At 34.7% G+C, this 14,677-nt stretch overlaps 1 protein-coding gene across 1 annotated transcript; it reads left to right on the forward strand.

The window, feature by feature from the left end:
* Window positions 1-219: 219 nt before the first annotated feature.
* Window positions 220-14,481, forward strand: LOC141317112 (regulating synaptic membrane exocytosis protein 2-like; the record flags this gene model as incomplete). The annotated part of the gene is made up of 6 exons (XM_073832926.1): window positions 220-285; window positions 7,038-7,229; window positions 8,875-8,984; window positions 10,510-10,542; window positions 13,160-13,204; window positions 14,389-14,481. Coding segments are annotated over 6 exons (539 nt in total), but the record flags the coding sequence as incomplete, so codon positions are not given.
* Window positions 14,482-14,677: the final 196 nt, after the last annotated feature.

The raw sequence follows: 14,677 nt of genomic DNA on the forward strand, positions 1-14,677 counted from the left end.
GGGCACATCATAACACTGTTTAAATATGATCTTTGTTCTTGATACAGTTAGACATGCAAGTGTTGGTGTCACTCAACAGTAACCACATTTCTTCCACATTAAAAGTTTGGGTTCATCCCATCATCATCAGTTTCAACGAAAACATGATCCTCTCTCTTCCCTCAAATCTCTTCATCTCTCTTCTGAAAGTCCATGTATATTCTCTCCATCTGCCTGCAGTCATTTTCTCACCTTACCTCGAACCCGACACAGTCAGCCTCATGACAGTCAGCTGGAAGAACTCAGGTAGAGCCATTGCTGCCGGTGTCTGTCCCCATTAACCTCCCTAAGAGCCGCCACTAACACATCAGTGTTTCTCAAACAACCTTCTCTGAACTCATGAATCCAGGTTTTCAGTACAATGCATTCATAATCATGACATGATAAGATGCCACCAGTTTGATAAAGTTTTGTAGTTGAAAACCTGCATTCAAGAGGGTCTCTGATATTGAGAAACTTAAATCCTCACAACCTCATGTTGACATAATGACACTCCTGGTATAAATGCATACATTATTAATATACAATATTTTTAAAGGTGCACTAAGTTTGTTATTTGACTGGTTTTAGACATTTTGTGGATGCAGCATCATGCAAAATCAATTTCTTTTTTCACTTATTTTCTACCTATGATTATTAATTTATTCCACAACTTTTTTTTTTCCATATGGCATGTGTCTTACAAATAGCACTGCTCACAGGTGACTTGGCCCACAAATTATTGCAATATTTTAAATGCTAATGATTGTTTAAATCAGTACTTTTCTCTATTGAAGGAATTATATTTGTAATTGAAAATAAATTAGCTTAAAGCACAAAAATAAGTGTTATTTCAGAAATAATGTAAGTAAAAGCATTGAAACAGAGAAAAACAACAGTTTGTAGTGTATTATTAGTATTACTGCTCCATGTTAATTATATAAATGATTAAAAATGGCTTTGTTCACATCAGATAAACAGGTCACCAGTGACTCGTTAGTGTTGACACGAGGTTGAATGAATAGGAAAACACTTGCTGTGAAGACAATCAAAGCTGAAATAAGAGCACATTTATTTCCTCATCCCTCTGTCCTAATGTACACAGTCCATGCAAATGCATATATTTTCCAAAAAGACTTGGAAAATATATACACCATTAAACCTAACAAGCTTCTGTCTTTGTAAGAATGGTGAGATACTGTATGCCTTTGATTCATTCTTAAAACATCATTGTCATTCTTTCATAAGGTCATCATAAAGAAACTGAGTACTTATTTTTACAGCTAGCTCATGTTTTGTTTTAATAAACTGTGAGAAATTATAAAAGGGAATATATAAATACAGTACTTCACTACCTTGAGCTTATTAGTGGATTTGTAGATTCGCTTTGTGTGTGTAATCTCTAACTTGGTGTTTTGTGGGTAAAGTTGTCCAGCATGTGTTATTCACTAGTAATGTATATCAATCTGTTTTTTTTTTTTTGTTTTTTTTTATTATTTATTTTTGATAAAAGACTTAGGGTTAGTTCACCCAAAAATGAATTAGCCCATTATTTACTCACCCTTAAACCATCCTAGGCGTATATGACTTCCTTCTTTCAGACTAATCTAATTGGAGCTCTTTCAAGCTTTATCATGGTGTTTCTCTTCAACAGGTCAAAACAAGTCCAGTAAAGTGCATCCATTCTTAATAAAAAGTGCCTCACACAGCTCCATTGGGTGAATATAGTGATCGATGAGTTTTTTGGACTTGTTTTGACCTGTTGAAAAGAAACACCCACCTATTGCCATGATAAAGCTTAAAAGAGCCAGAATATTTTTTTATATAACTCTGAGTGGATTCGTCTGAAAGAAGGAAGTCATATACACCTAGGATGGCTCGAGGGTGAGTAAATGATGGGCTAATTTTCATTTTTGAGTGAACTAAACCTTTAACAAAGATAGGCTGTGATTAAAGGAATAGTTATAATAGCAGAGTTCCCACGGTTCATGGAATTTCTGGAATATCACTGAATTTTAAAAGGTCTATTCCAGACATTGAAAGTCAGGGAATTTTTTATTTATTTTGTCCAAGTCATAGAATATCAGGGATTTTTGTTTGTTGCTTTAAATATTTTGTTTCCATTTATCAAAATGTAATTTTTTTCTGTACCGTATTTTGTTTTATCGCGTTGTTTCACGCGTTTTGTCTACTATTATGGTTATAAAAGCATAAAAAGCATAAATTAATTTCTGTAGAAATAGTACAGAAAATATCAAAATGCATCAAACGTCTATGAACAAGTAAATGAAGCTTGCAAATGGATGGATCGGTTCATTATAAGTCATGGAAATTCAGCTTTTTAGTCAGTGAAAGTCAGGGAAAAGTTAGGGAATTTGACATTTGGCTTGGAGTGGGAACCCTGTAATAGTTAACAATGATGAAGATTTACTAAAAATTTACTCACCTTCAGCCCTTCTAAGATATGTGTGACCCTGGACTACAAAACCAGTCTTAAGTCGCTGGGTTATATTTGTAGCAATAGCCAAAAATACATTGTATGGGTCAAAATTATTGATTTTTCTTTTATGCCAAAAATCATTAGGAAATTAAGTAAAGATCATGTTCCATTAAGATTTTTTTGTAAAATTCGTACTATAAATATATCAAAATGTAATTTTTAATTAGTAATATGCATTGTTAAGAACTTAATTCGGACAACTTTAAAGGTGATTTTCTCAGTATTTAGATTTTTTTTGCACCCTCAGATTCCAGATTTTCAAATAGATGTATCTCGACCAAATATTGTCCTATCCTAACAAACCATACACCAATAGAAAGCTTATTTATTGAGCTTTCATATGCTGTATACATCTCAGTTTTGTAAAATTTAACCTTATGACTGGTTTTGTGGTCCAGGGTCACATATATGAGCTTGTTTCTTCATTAGGAACAGATTTGGAGAAATTTAGTATTACATCACTTGCTCACCAATGGATCCTCTGCAGTGAATGGGTGCCGTCAGAATGAGAGTCCAAACAGCTGATAAAAACATCACAATAATCCACAAGTAGTCCACACCACTCCAGTCCAGTCCATCAATTAACATCTTGTGAAGCAAAAAGCTGCATGTTTGTAAGAGCATTTTTTACTTTAAACTGTCACTTCCAGCTAAAATCTGGAAGTCCTATATCAGTAATATTGCTTTTCTCCAGTGAAAAAATTGTCTCGTCTGAACCAGGAGAGAAATGTGCACAGATCAATCACTGTTTACAAGTGAAAACAGTCTAAAACAGTTTAAAACAAATATGTCAGTGAATTTTGTTGTGAGAGGACAACAGATGATGGACTCTTTCACTGGAGGAAGCATTAATATGGATTATGGACTCATATTTTGGCCAGAAGCGATGGTTTAAAATGCATTAATATATGATTTGTTTCTCACAAACATGCAGTGTTTTGACTTCTCAAGACATTAATTGATGGACTGGAGTGGTGTGAATTACTTGTGGATTATTTTGATGTTTTTATCAGCTGTTTGGACTCTCATTCTGACGGCACCCATTCACTACTGAGCAATTGATGCAAAGCTACAATTCTCCAAATCTGTTTTGATAAAGAAACAAACTCGTCTGCATCTTGTGTGGCCTGTGAGTACATTTAAATGTTTGTGTGAATTATTTCTTTAAACCCTGGTAAAGCTGTGGGTGTGTGTAATTGCACACTCTCAGGTTTTATGTGAGTCAGTTCCAAATATCTGTGTCTTTTTGGCAGCCGTGGCAATAGTGTGTGTTCAATCAGTCAGCAGGTGGTGGTCAGGTTACCGCGTCCTGCTAGGATGGCCCATCATAGAGGCGTACAGTGACATAGAGGGGTACCAGTAGTGTTGCAGTCTATTTGGGTCAGCCATTTATGGCCTGTCTAAAATGTCGACAGCCTTTTTGTTTCAGAATGAAGACATTATATGGGATGATATCCCACACCAAGAGCATCCCTGCTGCTCTGTCATGGGCCAATTTCACTGCCAAACAACCTCATGTCTATTGCAAAGTCTTCCTGGCTAATGTTTTGCTTAACAAAACATATTTTGTAAGATAATAAGGTTTAAGATAATAAAAACAGTGAAATGTCACTTTATTGTTGGTTACAGTGGTAAACCTGCTCTTAATCAAACTGATGTTACAATCAAACCAAAATTTATTCAGACACCTTCAACATTTCTCACAGTATCACAATTTATTCAGTATAGTTTAGAAAATGGTGATAAAATAGGACAAGAACTATAATGTCATGATAATGTCAGATAACTTTGATAGAAAGGTATGTAATGAATTACAATCAACCAAAAAAGTCATGATGACAATATTTGTACAACTACTGTATCAGTACTTTGTTGACCAGTTACAAAGCAATGCTTAATTTTGTTCAGTCTGTGGTGCAAAAAGTTTGCATTAGCAATTCAAGAAAAAACACTTAACGGGATGATTTGAAAAGCACGTAAAAGTCAACCTACTACTTTGACATGCACACAGACGTAGTAGGTTGACTTTTACGTGCTTTTCCCAAACCAGGGAAGTGACGTCGACGGGTCGCCATTTGTAGTTTTTGAGACTAGTAGGGATGGGGTAAAAGTTGTTTTTAAAACACTCATGGTGGACTTACAAATTTTCTGATGCAGTGTTTTGTGAGTACATACCCTATTTACACTACTGTAGAAGTTTGGTAAGATTACGTGCACGTTTAGTGGTGCAATTTACGAGATACATCACATGTACCATGTAGGGCAGTAGCAAGCCAAGCGAAAAACTCTGATATCTCCCTCAATGTTTGACTAAGGTAAAAAAAAACGTCGGATGGGGTATTTACATGGGCTTCGGCGTGCATAGCAATGAAGTCAAATCTACTCCGAACCATCCCTTTAAGCAAAACATGGTCAGGTCAAAGTGTCTGAATAATTTTTGGTCCCAAATTTGTATACATTGTATTAGTAGTCCACAGTATGAAGAATATAATATAGCTATAAAATGTCACAGTTTACTTTATTTTGCTATCCTCACTTACATTAATGAACTATAGTGTCCTGCACAAACTAGTACAAATAAATAAAAAATTGTATCTGGTGTCTGAATAATTTTTGGTTTGACTGTAGGCTGTGACCACTTTCATGTTTTGTAGGATTTCAAATAGTAGTAGTTGCATTTTATGTCTACAGCGTGATAATTTTTCTTTTATAATTTAAGTTCCCCAGCTGAATTTGGCTATTCTTTGACCTTTTGAGGAATGCAAGTAGTTTTATCAGGATTTAAAGTGTTATAATACTAATAAATAAATAAAACGAAAAAGAGTTTGTGCAGCTCGTCATGTCCTAAACCCATTCCCTGATCTTTAGGGATCATGAGGATTTTTTTTTTTAATTGTCTGTCATTTAAAATGTTTAATTTGAATAAATAGAAATATAAAAATCTTTCTTGTTTTATTATGTATTTTTGTTTTATTTACAAGCTTTTTTTATTTACAAACAGTGTTATTTTATTTATCTTAGTATTTATTAATACATCAGTGTTCTGATGCTGGACAACTTTTCGTACACTACACACCGTCTCTATGTTGTCTTGTGCACTATTGTATGTTATAGACAAGCAATGTTGGTTCCAGAAGTATTTTTCCCATTCATTTTCTCAATAATTGATAAGGAGGTCTGATACTTGAGATGTAAATTGAAAGTCTTGTTTTCCAAGAAACAAAACAAAATTAGGTGAGTTTATACAAATATGTCAATGGGCTATGAAAACTTGTTTTCCCTTGACATTATTATTATTATTATTATTTTCTGAGACCATTGGCAGATAATTGTTCTTGTTTTAACTCTCTGGGGTCTGAGGTGATTTTGGAGCCCTGGCATTTTGACATGCCCTGACATTTGTGCTTATTTCAGCTACAACATGCTATTGGCTAACATTTAATTGTTTTCAGCACAAACTGTGCTACTATAATGTGTGTGTAAGATGGGTACATGGTTAGTAAGTTTTTTTCTTTTTGTTTGTTTTTTTTTTTTTTGGGGGGGGGGGGGGGTTATCTGAATTAAGGCCATAAAACCCATGCTGAATAGTTCTGAAGAAGACTTTTGAGTCTTTCTAGTCTTGTAGGCTAGAATATTTACTTAGAAATATGTGAAAATCATCCTGCTTACTCATTCACAGAAAACAATATATTGATATAACTTTTCTAAGAAATGTTTGCGAAAAAAGCTTGTATGCGAAGGAGTGACAATGGCCATGAATATATGTAGTGTTGTGAACATTTAATGTTGGTACAGAGGATAACAGACTGGCTCCTCAAATTCACTTCATTCTGATCAATTGCTCATAAAACAAGACTCCGTAATGTCATTTTGCTTCTCAAGTAAGTGTATTTTGATTTGAGAATCTTTAGACATTAGCACTTGAAAACAACAAAAATACAGAGGACAAACATCACTTTTTGTATTGCGATTTTTTTAAATTTTATTTTATGGATTTTTTTGGTGTAATTAATGTATTAGCCTTGCTAATTTAAGACATTTCAATTTATTCCTTAAATGTTCTTAAATGTTGTTTTTTGGTCTTATAAAGGTCTTGAAAATCTCTCTCTCAAAATCTTTTTCTCTCTGAATAAAATGAATGGGATTTTTCCTTCTGTACAAATGTGGGAATAATCTGTGAGTAATCTTTCCTTCCACAGCTTTCAACAGTTATTTATTGGTTTAATCAATTTCTTGTCTATTTGTATGCTTCTGTGATTTGAGTGCTGTAAAATTTTGTGATTCTGGATTTCATTGTCCTAATCTGAACTTAATGATGCTGTTAATGTATCTTTTTTTAGTCTTATGAAATCGTACAGTATGTTACTATACAGAACCACTGAAATAGACTCCAAAAGACGTGCCAAAAGACTCAGTCTCTCAGTGCTTTCCCAGAATGCCGTGCGGCGTTCTGAGGGTCCATCAGCCCGACCCAACTGACCTCACCCGCACCCTGTTTCCCCCAATCACATTTCTCCAGGAATTACGGAGAGCCAGACAGGCACGAGTATCACCACAGGTCCCGTTCTGCAGACCAGCGGTCTGCGCTGGAGCGGCCCATGTACAGTCGCTCTCGCTCCACTGAGCGGCCACCCGATGCCCCCCACATGAGATCATCGATGCCCTCCCTGCCATCAGGACACTCCGCTCCACCCTCCCCTGCCTTATCGAGGTGACCCAGATCAAAGCAGCCGCTCACCCTGCAAAACAGCCCCGACTAATCAAACAAAACATCCGTCATGTGCTAACAAAGATCCCCTGCATCCAACCAACCAACCCTTTGATTTGATTTTTTGTTGCCCTCTCTGCAGCAGTGCTGTTTTATATCTGCTCCATCTCATCCCTGTAGATGCACCAGATACTGTTCATTTCTTTATAATGATTTGTATTTTTAGCAAAATACACCAGTTATACTTTGCGTGGTGTGGAATCTCCATTGGTTGTTATCCCTGTATTGTGATATTTAACTCATTTGTTTTTCCCCTGTTTAGTTCTTTTTGTCTTGAATCCAAATGTTTTGTTTGTTTTTGGTGATGGCGGAGAAAAACGCACACTTCTCTTGCAGCATCACTGTGGAAGACTCACCTTCATGTGCCAAAGCATCAAGCATTTTGTCAAATGTAGTAAATGTACATGTTACTGAATATTTAAGCTTTTTTTTTTTTACTAAAACGTAAGCCTGCATATAAATTAATATAATATTTGGAATAAATAGGCAGACCAATTCAATTATGATGATAAAAAAGGTTTGAACAAAAAGTAATTCCAAAATCAGTAGAGTTGTTGGTTTTTTTATTATTTAAAAAAAATTAAGGTATGGTTTATTATTATTATTTTTTTTTTGAATTAATTCAATTTTTGGATAAAGAAATTAATTAATTTTTCTCAGCAAGGACACATTAAAATTGATAAAAATGACAGTAATAATATTAACATAATATTACTGAAGATTTTTGCTTAAAATAAATGCTGTTCTTTTGAACTTTATATTAAACAATAAATTCCTGAACATAATGTATTTCAGTTTTCATTAAAATATTAAGCAACTCAACTGTTTTCAACATTTATATTAATATAAATGTGTCCTGAGCAGAAAATATGCATATTAAAATGATTTCTTAGGGATCATGTTACACTGAAAACTGGAGTAATGATGCTGAAAATTTAGCTTTAGATCACAGAAATAAATTGGATTTTTACAGTATATTTAAATGAAAAACAGTTATTTTAAATTGTTATACTGTATTTTTATCAAATAAATGCAGCCTTCATGAGCGTAAGAGAAAACAAATTAATTATACTGCATATCTTGTATTTTAAGGATTTTACCAGTAAAATAGCTATAGAAGTTAAGATATTTAAGACACAAAACAAATATCATCTTTATTATTTCACTTACCATATATTTACGCTTTCTCTGTGATTAAGCAAATGATTTTGTTTTAGTTTATACAAAATGCTGATGGAAAACCATGATGTTTGTTTACTGTTATTTTAATCCTCAGCATCATTCAAATGGACGTGCATTTTACAACACATGTATATGTGAAATATCATATATATATGAATGACTAAACCACTCCTTTTCAGCACATGCTTTTTAACCCTTAATTTTCTGATTGTTTATAATGTATAGTCACATGAGTTATAAGTTTTCTTTATTTGCTGATGCTTCATAGAGTAAATCTCATTATGCCTTTTTGTTGATCTCCTTATGTTGATTAGCAGCTTCTTGCTAGCGCTGTTGCTGTCAGTGTTCAGGATAGCATTAAAGTAAATGCACAATGATATTAACAGTACTTGTTTTTGTCTACCAGGGCGCATCCTCGTGGTGGATCGGTTCAGACCAGCCCCACCGGGACCCCCGTGAACAGCAGGAGAGTACGACAACTCCCACAACTGCCTCCAAAAGGGACGTTGGAAAGAAGTAAGTCTGTTTTTTCTGCGCAGCTTCTTTTGGTCTCCATGTTGGCTCTTGCAAATGCTGAGATGTTTATTTGCGAGGTGGGAATGCAGAATGACTGACTCTGCAAAAGTTGCGGTTTGCTATAGATACAGTCAGCAGTGCATCAAATCCCAGTTACAGTAGTTACCTGTTCATTTCAGTTGGGAACTTGAAGAGTTTGACTGTTTTTAGTAAGAAAAATGCCTAAAAGCATGCATTTTCTGTTGAAATAAGAATATGAGCAGGAAAAATATAGTTTTATAATTATAAAATGACAAAATTTGTAAAAAATGTATGAAAAGGTACATTTGTTAACTAAGTTAGTTAACATGAAATAACAATTAATACTTCTAAAGCATCACATTTTTTACATTTGTGACCCTGGACCACAAAACCAGTCATAAGGGTAAATTTTTTGCATTGAGATTATACATCATCTGAATAAATAAGCTTTTTATTGATGTATGGTTTGTTAGGTAGGACAGTGTTTGGCCGAAATACAACTATTTGAAAATTTAAATTGCCTTTAAATTGTCCAAATTAAGTTCTTAGCAATGCATATTACTATTCAAAAATTTATTTTTATTTTTTATATATTTACGGTAGGAAATCTTTATGGAGCATGATCTTTACTTAATGTCCTAATGATCTGAAGTAATTTTGACCCATACAATGTATTTTTGGCTATTGCTACAGATATACCAGTGCTACTTAAGACTTAAGGTCCAGGGTCACATTTACTTATATATATCATTTAAATCAAATGTTTATATATCTTAATATTATTTAATGGACCTAAACTAACATGAACTGACAACCACTGTATCTTTTATTAACTAAGATTAATAAATACTTCAATAATCAAATTGCCATGGTCATTTACTGTTAATTAATAAATTAACTAACACCCCTTATTGTAAAGTGATATGCTCAAATATTCTTTTGTCAACAGCTTTTACAACTTGTTACAAAAAAAATAAAATAAAATACAGCATCTTTAATAAAAGATTGCTCCAGTAATCTCTGTTTCGTGTACAACTTTGAAAAGTCAACAGACATCCCCTTAAAGCAAAAAAATCTAATTGTGAGAGTTTTTTTTTCTTCTAAAAGTAGGCAAGTTTATTGGAACCATTGCTGTTTATATTTAAATTAAAGGGTAACTATGGTAACAGAGTTTGCCCCCCCCCCCATTGGTGGGCGGAGCCACCTTGTTGATTGGCTGTTGAACTGTTGTGTCGAGTAGGAGACAACAAAGCTTGTAATTTTAAATAATCCAAACTAAAAAAGTATTTCTAGTGTGAATTGTTGTCGTCTTTTCGGGATTGCTAAACATTATCACAGCATTGCACCGTTCCATTACCCCATTGGCTGAATATGACACAGTTTGTGCGGCAGTCACTTCCTGCTGTTATATTTGAGTGCGGGCGACACACATGATCATGTAAATGACATGCGTGGTTTAGTTGCATGTGCGCGCTGATGTTTCCCTCTCTCATTCCTCTCTCAGAAGATGGAGATGAAGAACTTGAGCCTTGTCCAGGTGTGTAACACGTCTGTGAAGGTTTAATCTGTCAGAAGGAGCTTCTGGTTGAATTAAACCTTTCTGCAATGGTCCTGAGCTGACGTTTCCTCTATAGACAGGTCTAAAATTCCTAATAGGTCATAGAGCTTTTTGGAAACCTATCAAACGCTCTGTCAGAGGTTATGAAGCCTGGTCCATTGCAAATTCTATGTTTATATGTGAATGTAGACGGGTAGTTTTTTTTCTGTCTTCCTGTATTAGTGATTGTGTAATGTTGTGATAAAGAATTTTCCAGATGTATTTTGTTTTCCCTGTGACCTCTGTGTTGTTTTAGAAGCGGTCACAGAGTAGTTCTGTCTTGTCCAATCATTGGTTGATTTTTACAGATGTGTTGTTCTATTTTGCCGAAACCGTTTTGAATTATTGCTCAAATGGTGTTTTTGCAAAATATGATTCATATGGATTTCTCAGTTAAGCATCAGTTTTCTCTCTGATTCTTTTGGAGAAATACAAAAAGATGGAAATAATATCAAAATAAGAGGGATCATACACAATGCATGTTGTTTTTTTATTTAGTATTGACCTGAATAAGATATTTCACACAAAATATGTTTACATACAGTCCACAAGAGAAAATAATAGTTTGATTCTTAATACTGTTTTGTGACCTGAATGATCCACAGCTGTTTTTTTGTTTAGTGATAGTTGTTCACGAGTCCCTTGTTTGTCCTTAACAGTTAAACTGCACGCTGTTCTTCAGAAAAACCAGAAGGAAATATGATGCATTAAGAGCCGGGGGTGAAAACTTTTGAACAGAATGGAGACAATGTTTTCATATTTTGCCTAAATATCATATGGTTCTCATTTAGTACTGCCCTTCAGAAGCTACAGAAGATACTTACATCTTTCCCAAAAGACAAAATAAGTTAAATTTGCCCTGTTCTTCAAAAGTTTTCACCCCCGGCTCTTAATGCATCGTGTTTCCTTCTGAAGCATCAGTGAGCATTTAAACCTTCTGTAATAGTTGGCCAGAGGAGAACTGGTCCCCCGACTGAGCCTGGTTTCTCCCAAGGTTTTTTTCTCCATTTCTATCACCTGTGGAGTTTTGGTTCCTTGCCGCTGTTGCCTCTGGCTTGCTTAGTTGGGGACACTTTCCAGCAATATCCTATACTATTTGAACTGAACTGGACGATGATATCACTGAATTCATTGATGAACTTCCTTTAACTGAAAATTGATTGTTTACAATAATGTGTTACTTACACACTATTGTGCTGTTTAAATACTGTGCAGTTGCTTTGACACAATCTGTATTGTTAAAAGCGCTATATAAATAAAGGTGACTTGACTTAACTTAATAGTTGCATATGAGTCCCTCAGTTGTCCTGAGTGAAAAGATCGATCTCAGAATCATACAGTTATTGTTGGAAAGGGTTCAAATACACAAAAATGCTGAAAAACCAAAGAATTTGTTGGACCTGAAGAATTTTTCTGAAGAACAGCAGGCAGTTTAACTGTTCAGGACAAACAAGGGACTCATGAACAACTATCACTATACAAAAAAAAAAAACACAGCTGTGGATCATTCAGGTAATAACAGAGTTTTAAGAATCAAGGGTATGTAAACTTTTGAACGTGGTCGTTTTTATAAATGACTACTATTACTTTTTCTTGTGGGCTATATATCAACATATTTTATGTGAAATATCTTATTCAGGTTAATATTAAATATAAAATAACATGCATTTTGCATGATCTCTCTTATTTTGGTAAAAAAAAATTACATTTTACAGATTCTGCAAGGTGTGTGTAAACTTTTCACTTCAACTTTACATATTAATGTTCACAGTACACACATATATATTATGTAAACATACTTTTACTTTACTAATATATTTAAAAATGTCATTTATTTCTGCAATTGCAAAGCAGGAATTTCAGAAAACATTTATTTTCATTATCAACGTCGAAAACTGCAGTTTTTTATTTTCGTGGAAACTGAATACTTTTTTTCAGGTTTCTTTGCTGAATAGAAAGTTCAGAAGAACATTTATTTGAAATAGAATTCATAAAGGTCTTTACTCTCACTTTTTATCAATGTAATGCATCCTTGATGAATAGAAGTATAAATGTCTTAAAATTAAAAAAAACTTCTGACTTAAGTTATGCATGAACTGGCAACAAATGGTACTGTGTATAGAGATCTGGTACTGAAAATCCTGGCCCATGAGACCTGCGTTATGGTTTGTGGTCAGTTCATAAATAACTTAAGCCAGGTTTAGCTTTGTAAATGAAAAATTAGTTGTACACACATACAGTGCACACACACAAACAGACACATTTCCAACCGATCGCACTTCTTCCACTCCCATCTGCCACATCCGTCGTATTTGTCACGAGATCTGATCTGTTGGGACTGTGTGTGCGTCTGCCACTTTCCCAGCATCCATCTCTGCTTTCTGTCCAACTGGTATTTACACTACATCAGCTGTTTGAAATACTCTCATCCTTTTTTTTTATATGACTCTCTCAATGAGTGCAGAGAAGGATTTATCAGAATTCTGTCTTGTAATTTGTTTATTTATGAGAATTATTGTACTATTTTTACTCCATTGCTCCTTTTGTTGTGTTAAAGCTTATGAAATGAGGCCGAACGGCCCAGCGGTCAACGGGAGGAAAGGCAAGTCTCTCCAGGCGTGCGTTTGCAGTGTAGCTTTGCAGTATTTTCCTCTTCTTTTCTTTCCTAAGAGAACATTTCCTCACCTTGAGGGCTGGGAAGTATATAAAATAATCACAGTATATTTGCATTTGGTTTCAGAGTCTGAACATGAAATCAAACGTGACTATATTTTCTTTCTTAATTTGCAATTCGAGAAACAAAATGAGTTTAGGGTTACATTTGCTAGGTTTATTACTAGAGTATGTGGTGTTATATTAGTACGTATGACTTTGAATGTTTAGTAATTGTTCCTCGTGTTAATTTAGGGAGATTTCTACATATCGCCCAGTCCTTACATCTTTAAAGTTGTTTTAAAACGGTCTTTTCTTTACTCAAAATCTATGATGATGATAAAGGATTGATGTGTCACAGATTTTGCATGAGTGCTGCATGGATGAGTTGGTTTCTAGGTTTTTCTCTGACTGTTTCTAGGTCAGTCTCTCCCTCTTCACGTCTCTCTTGTGTGGGTTGTTAGTGTTTTAATGCATTTTGCTGTGAATAATAAGGGACATTTAGAGAGATTGTATTGAATTAAATTGATCTGGATTGTGTCTGGATAAATGTTGTGCCCTGTAGCTGCTGACTCAAACTCTCAATACAGCCAGATAAATATTCAGACTGTTCTGTTTAAAGTCTTTTAAAGATATTTCTCTAATCATCCTACAGACTGGAATTTTAATGTTATTATACAATAGAATAGAATATTTTGATACAAGTTTATCAAAAGTAGTATGCAGTTACATGGTTTAACCAGCAGGTGACGCACAATCATGTGTAGAAAGGAGCTGTTCACTGCTTCAGTGCTGAATTATCACTAGAATTACTTAGTCTGCCTCTTTGTTTAACAAAGCCAGCTTAATACACTGTCTTTGCAAAAACTAAATACAGAAGCATAACGTCCAGTATATTGTCCTGTATTTCAGGAACAAACACTGCTGTATGAATTATACAGTGGCTTCCAAAAGTATATGAATATCTAAGCCAGTCTTAATGTATTGCATTAGATACAACAGATCAAACCAAATGGCATTTATTTAAAATAAGAAGCAAAAATTAAGTAATGACAGTCCCTCAGTTACTCTGACATGCTTCGAGTTGTATGGTGACCCTGTCTGTGTCTCTTTGTCAATGGCCTGCATGATAAGAGGTGACATGGGAAGACCAGCAGAGCTCAGTGGTCAGTGCTGGTCACTCGTCTAACGGCCTTCTGGAAGAGACGCACATCAATGCTCAGACAGGTTTGACCGTTGAACCCTGATCTTGACCCTGTCTGCTTTTTTCGCTCTTTCTCTAAATTGAGCTCTGGCTTTCTTAAGCTCTAAATCTCTGGATGAATAAATGCAGTGAATACAGTCAGGTGGAGTAAATGAGGAAGGTGAAAGTCAATTGGTCGGTCAGTAGACCATTTGATGCCCATTGGAGACAAAACTGACA

Source organism: Garra rufa, unplaced genomic scaffold, assembly GCF_049309525.1.
Source record: "Garra rufa unplaced genomic scaffold, GarRuf1.0 hap1_unplaced_348, whole genome shotgun sequence".
In the NCBI taxonomy this organism is placed as follows: Eukaryota; Metazoa; Chordata; class Actinopteri; order Cypriniformes; family Cyprinidae; genus Garra; species Garra rufa.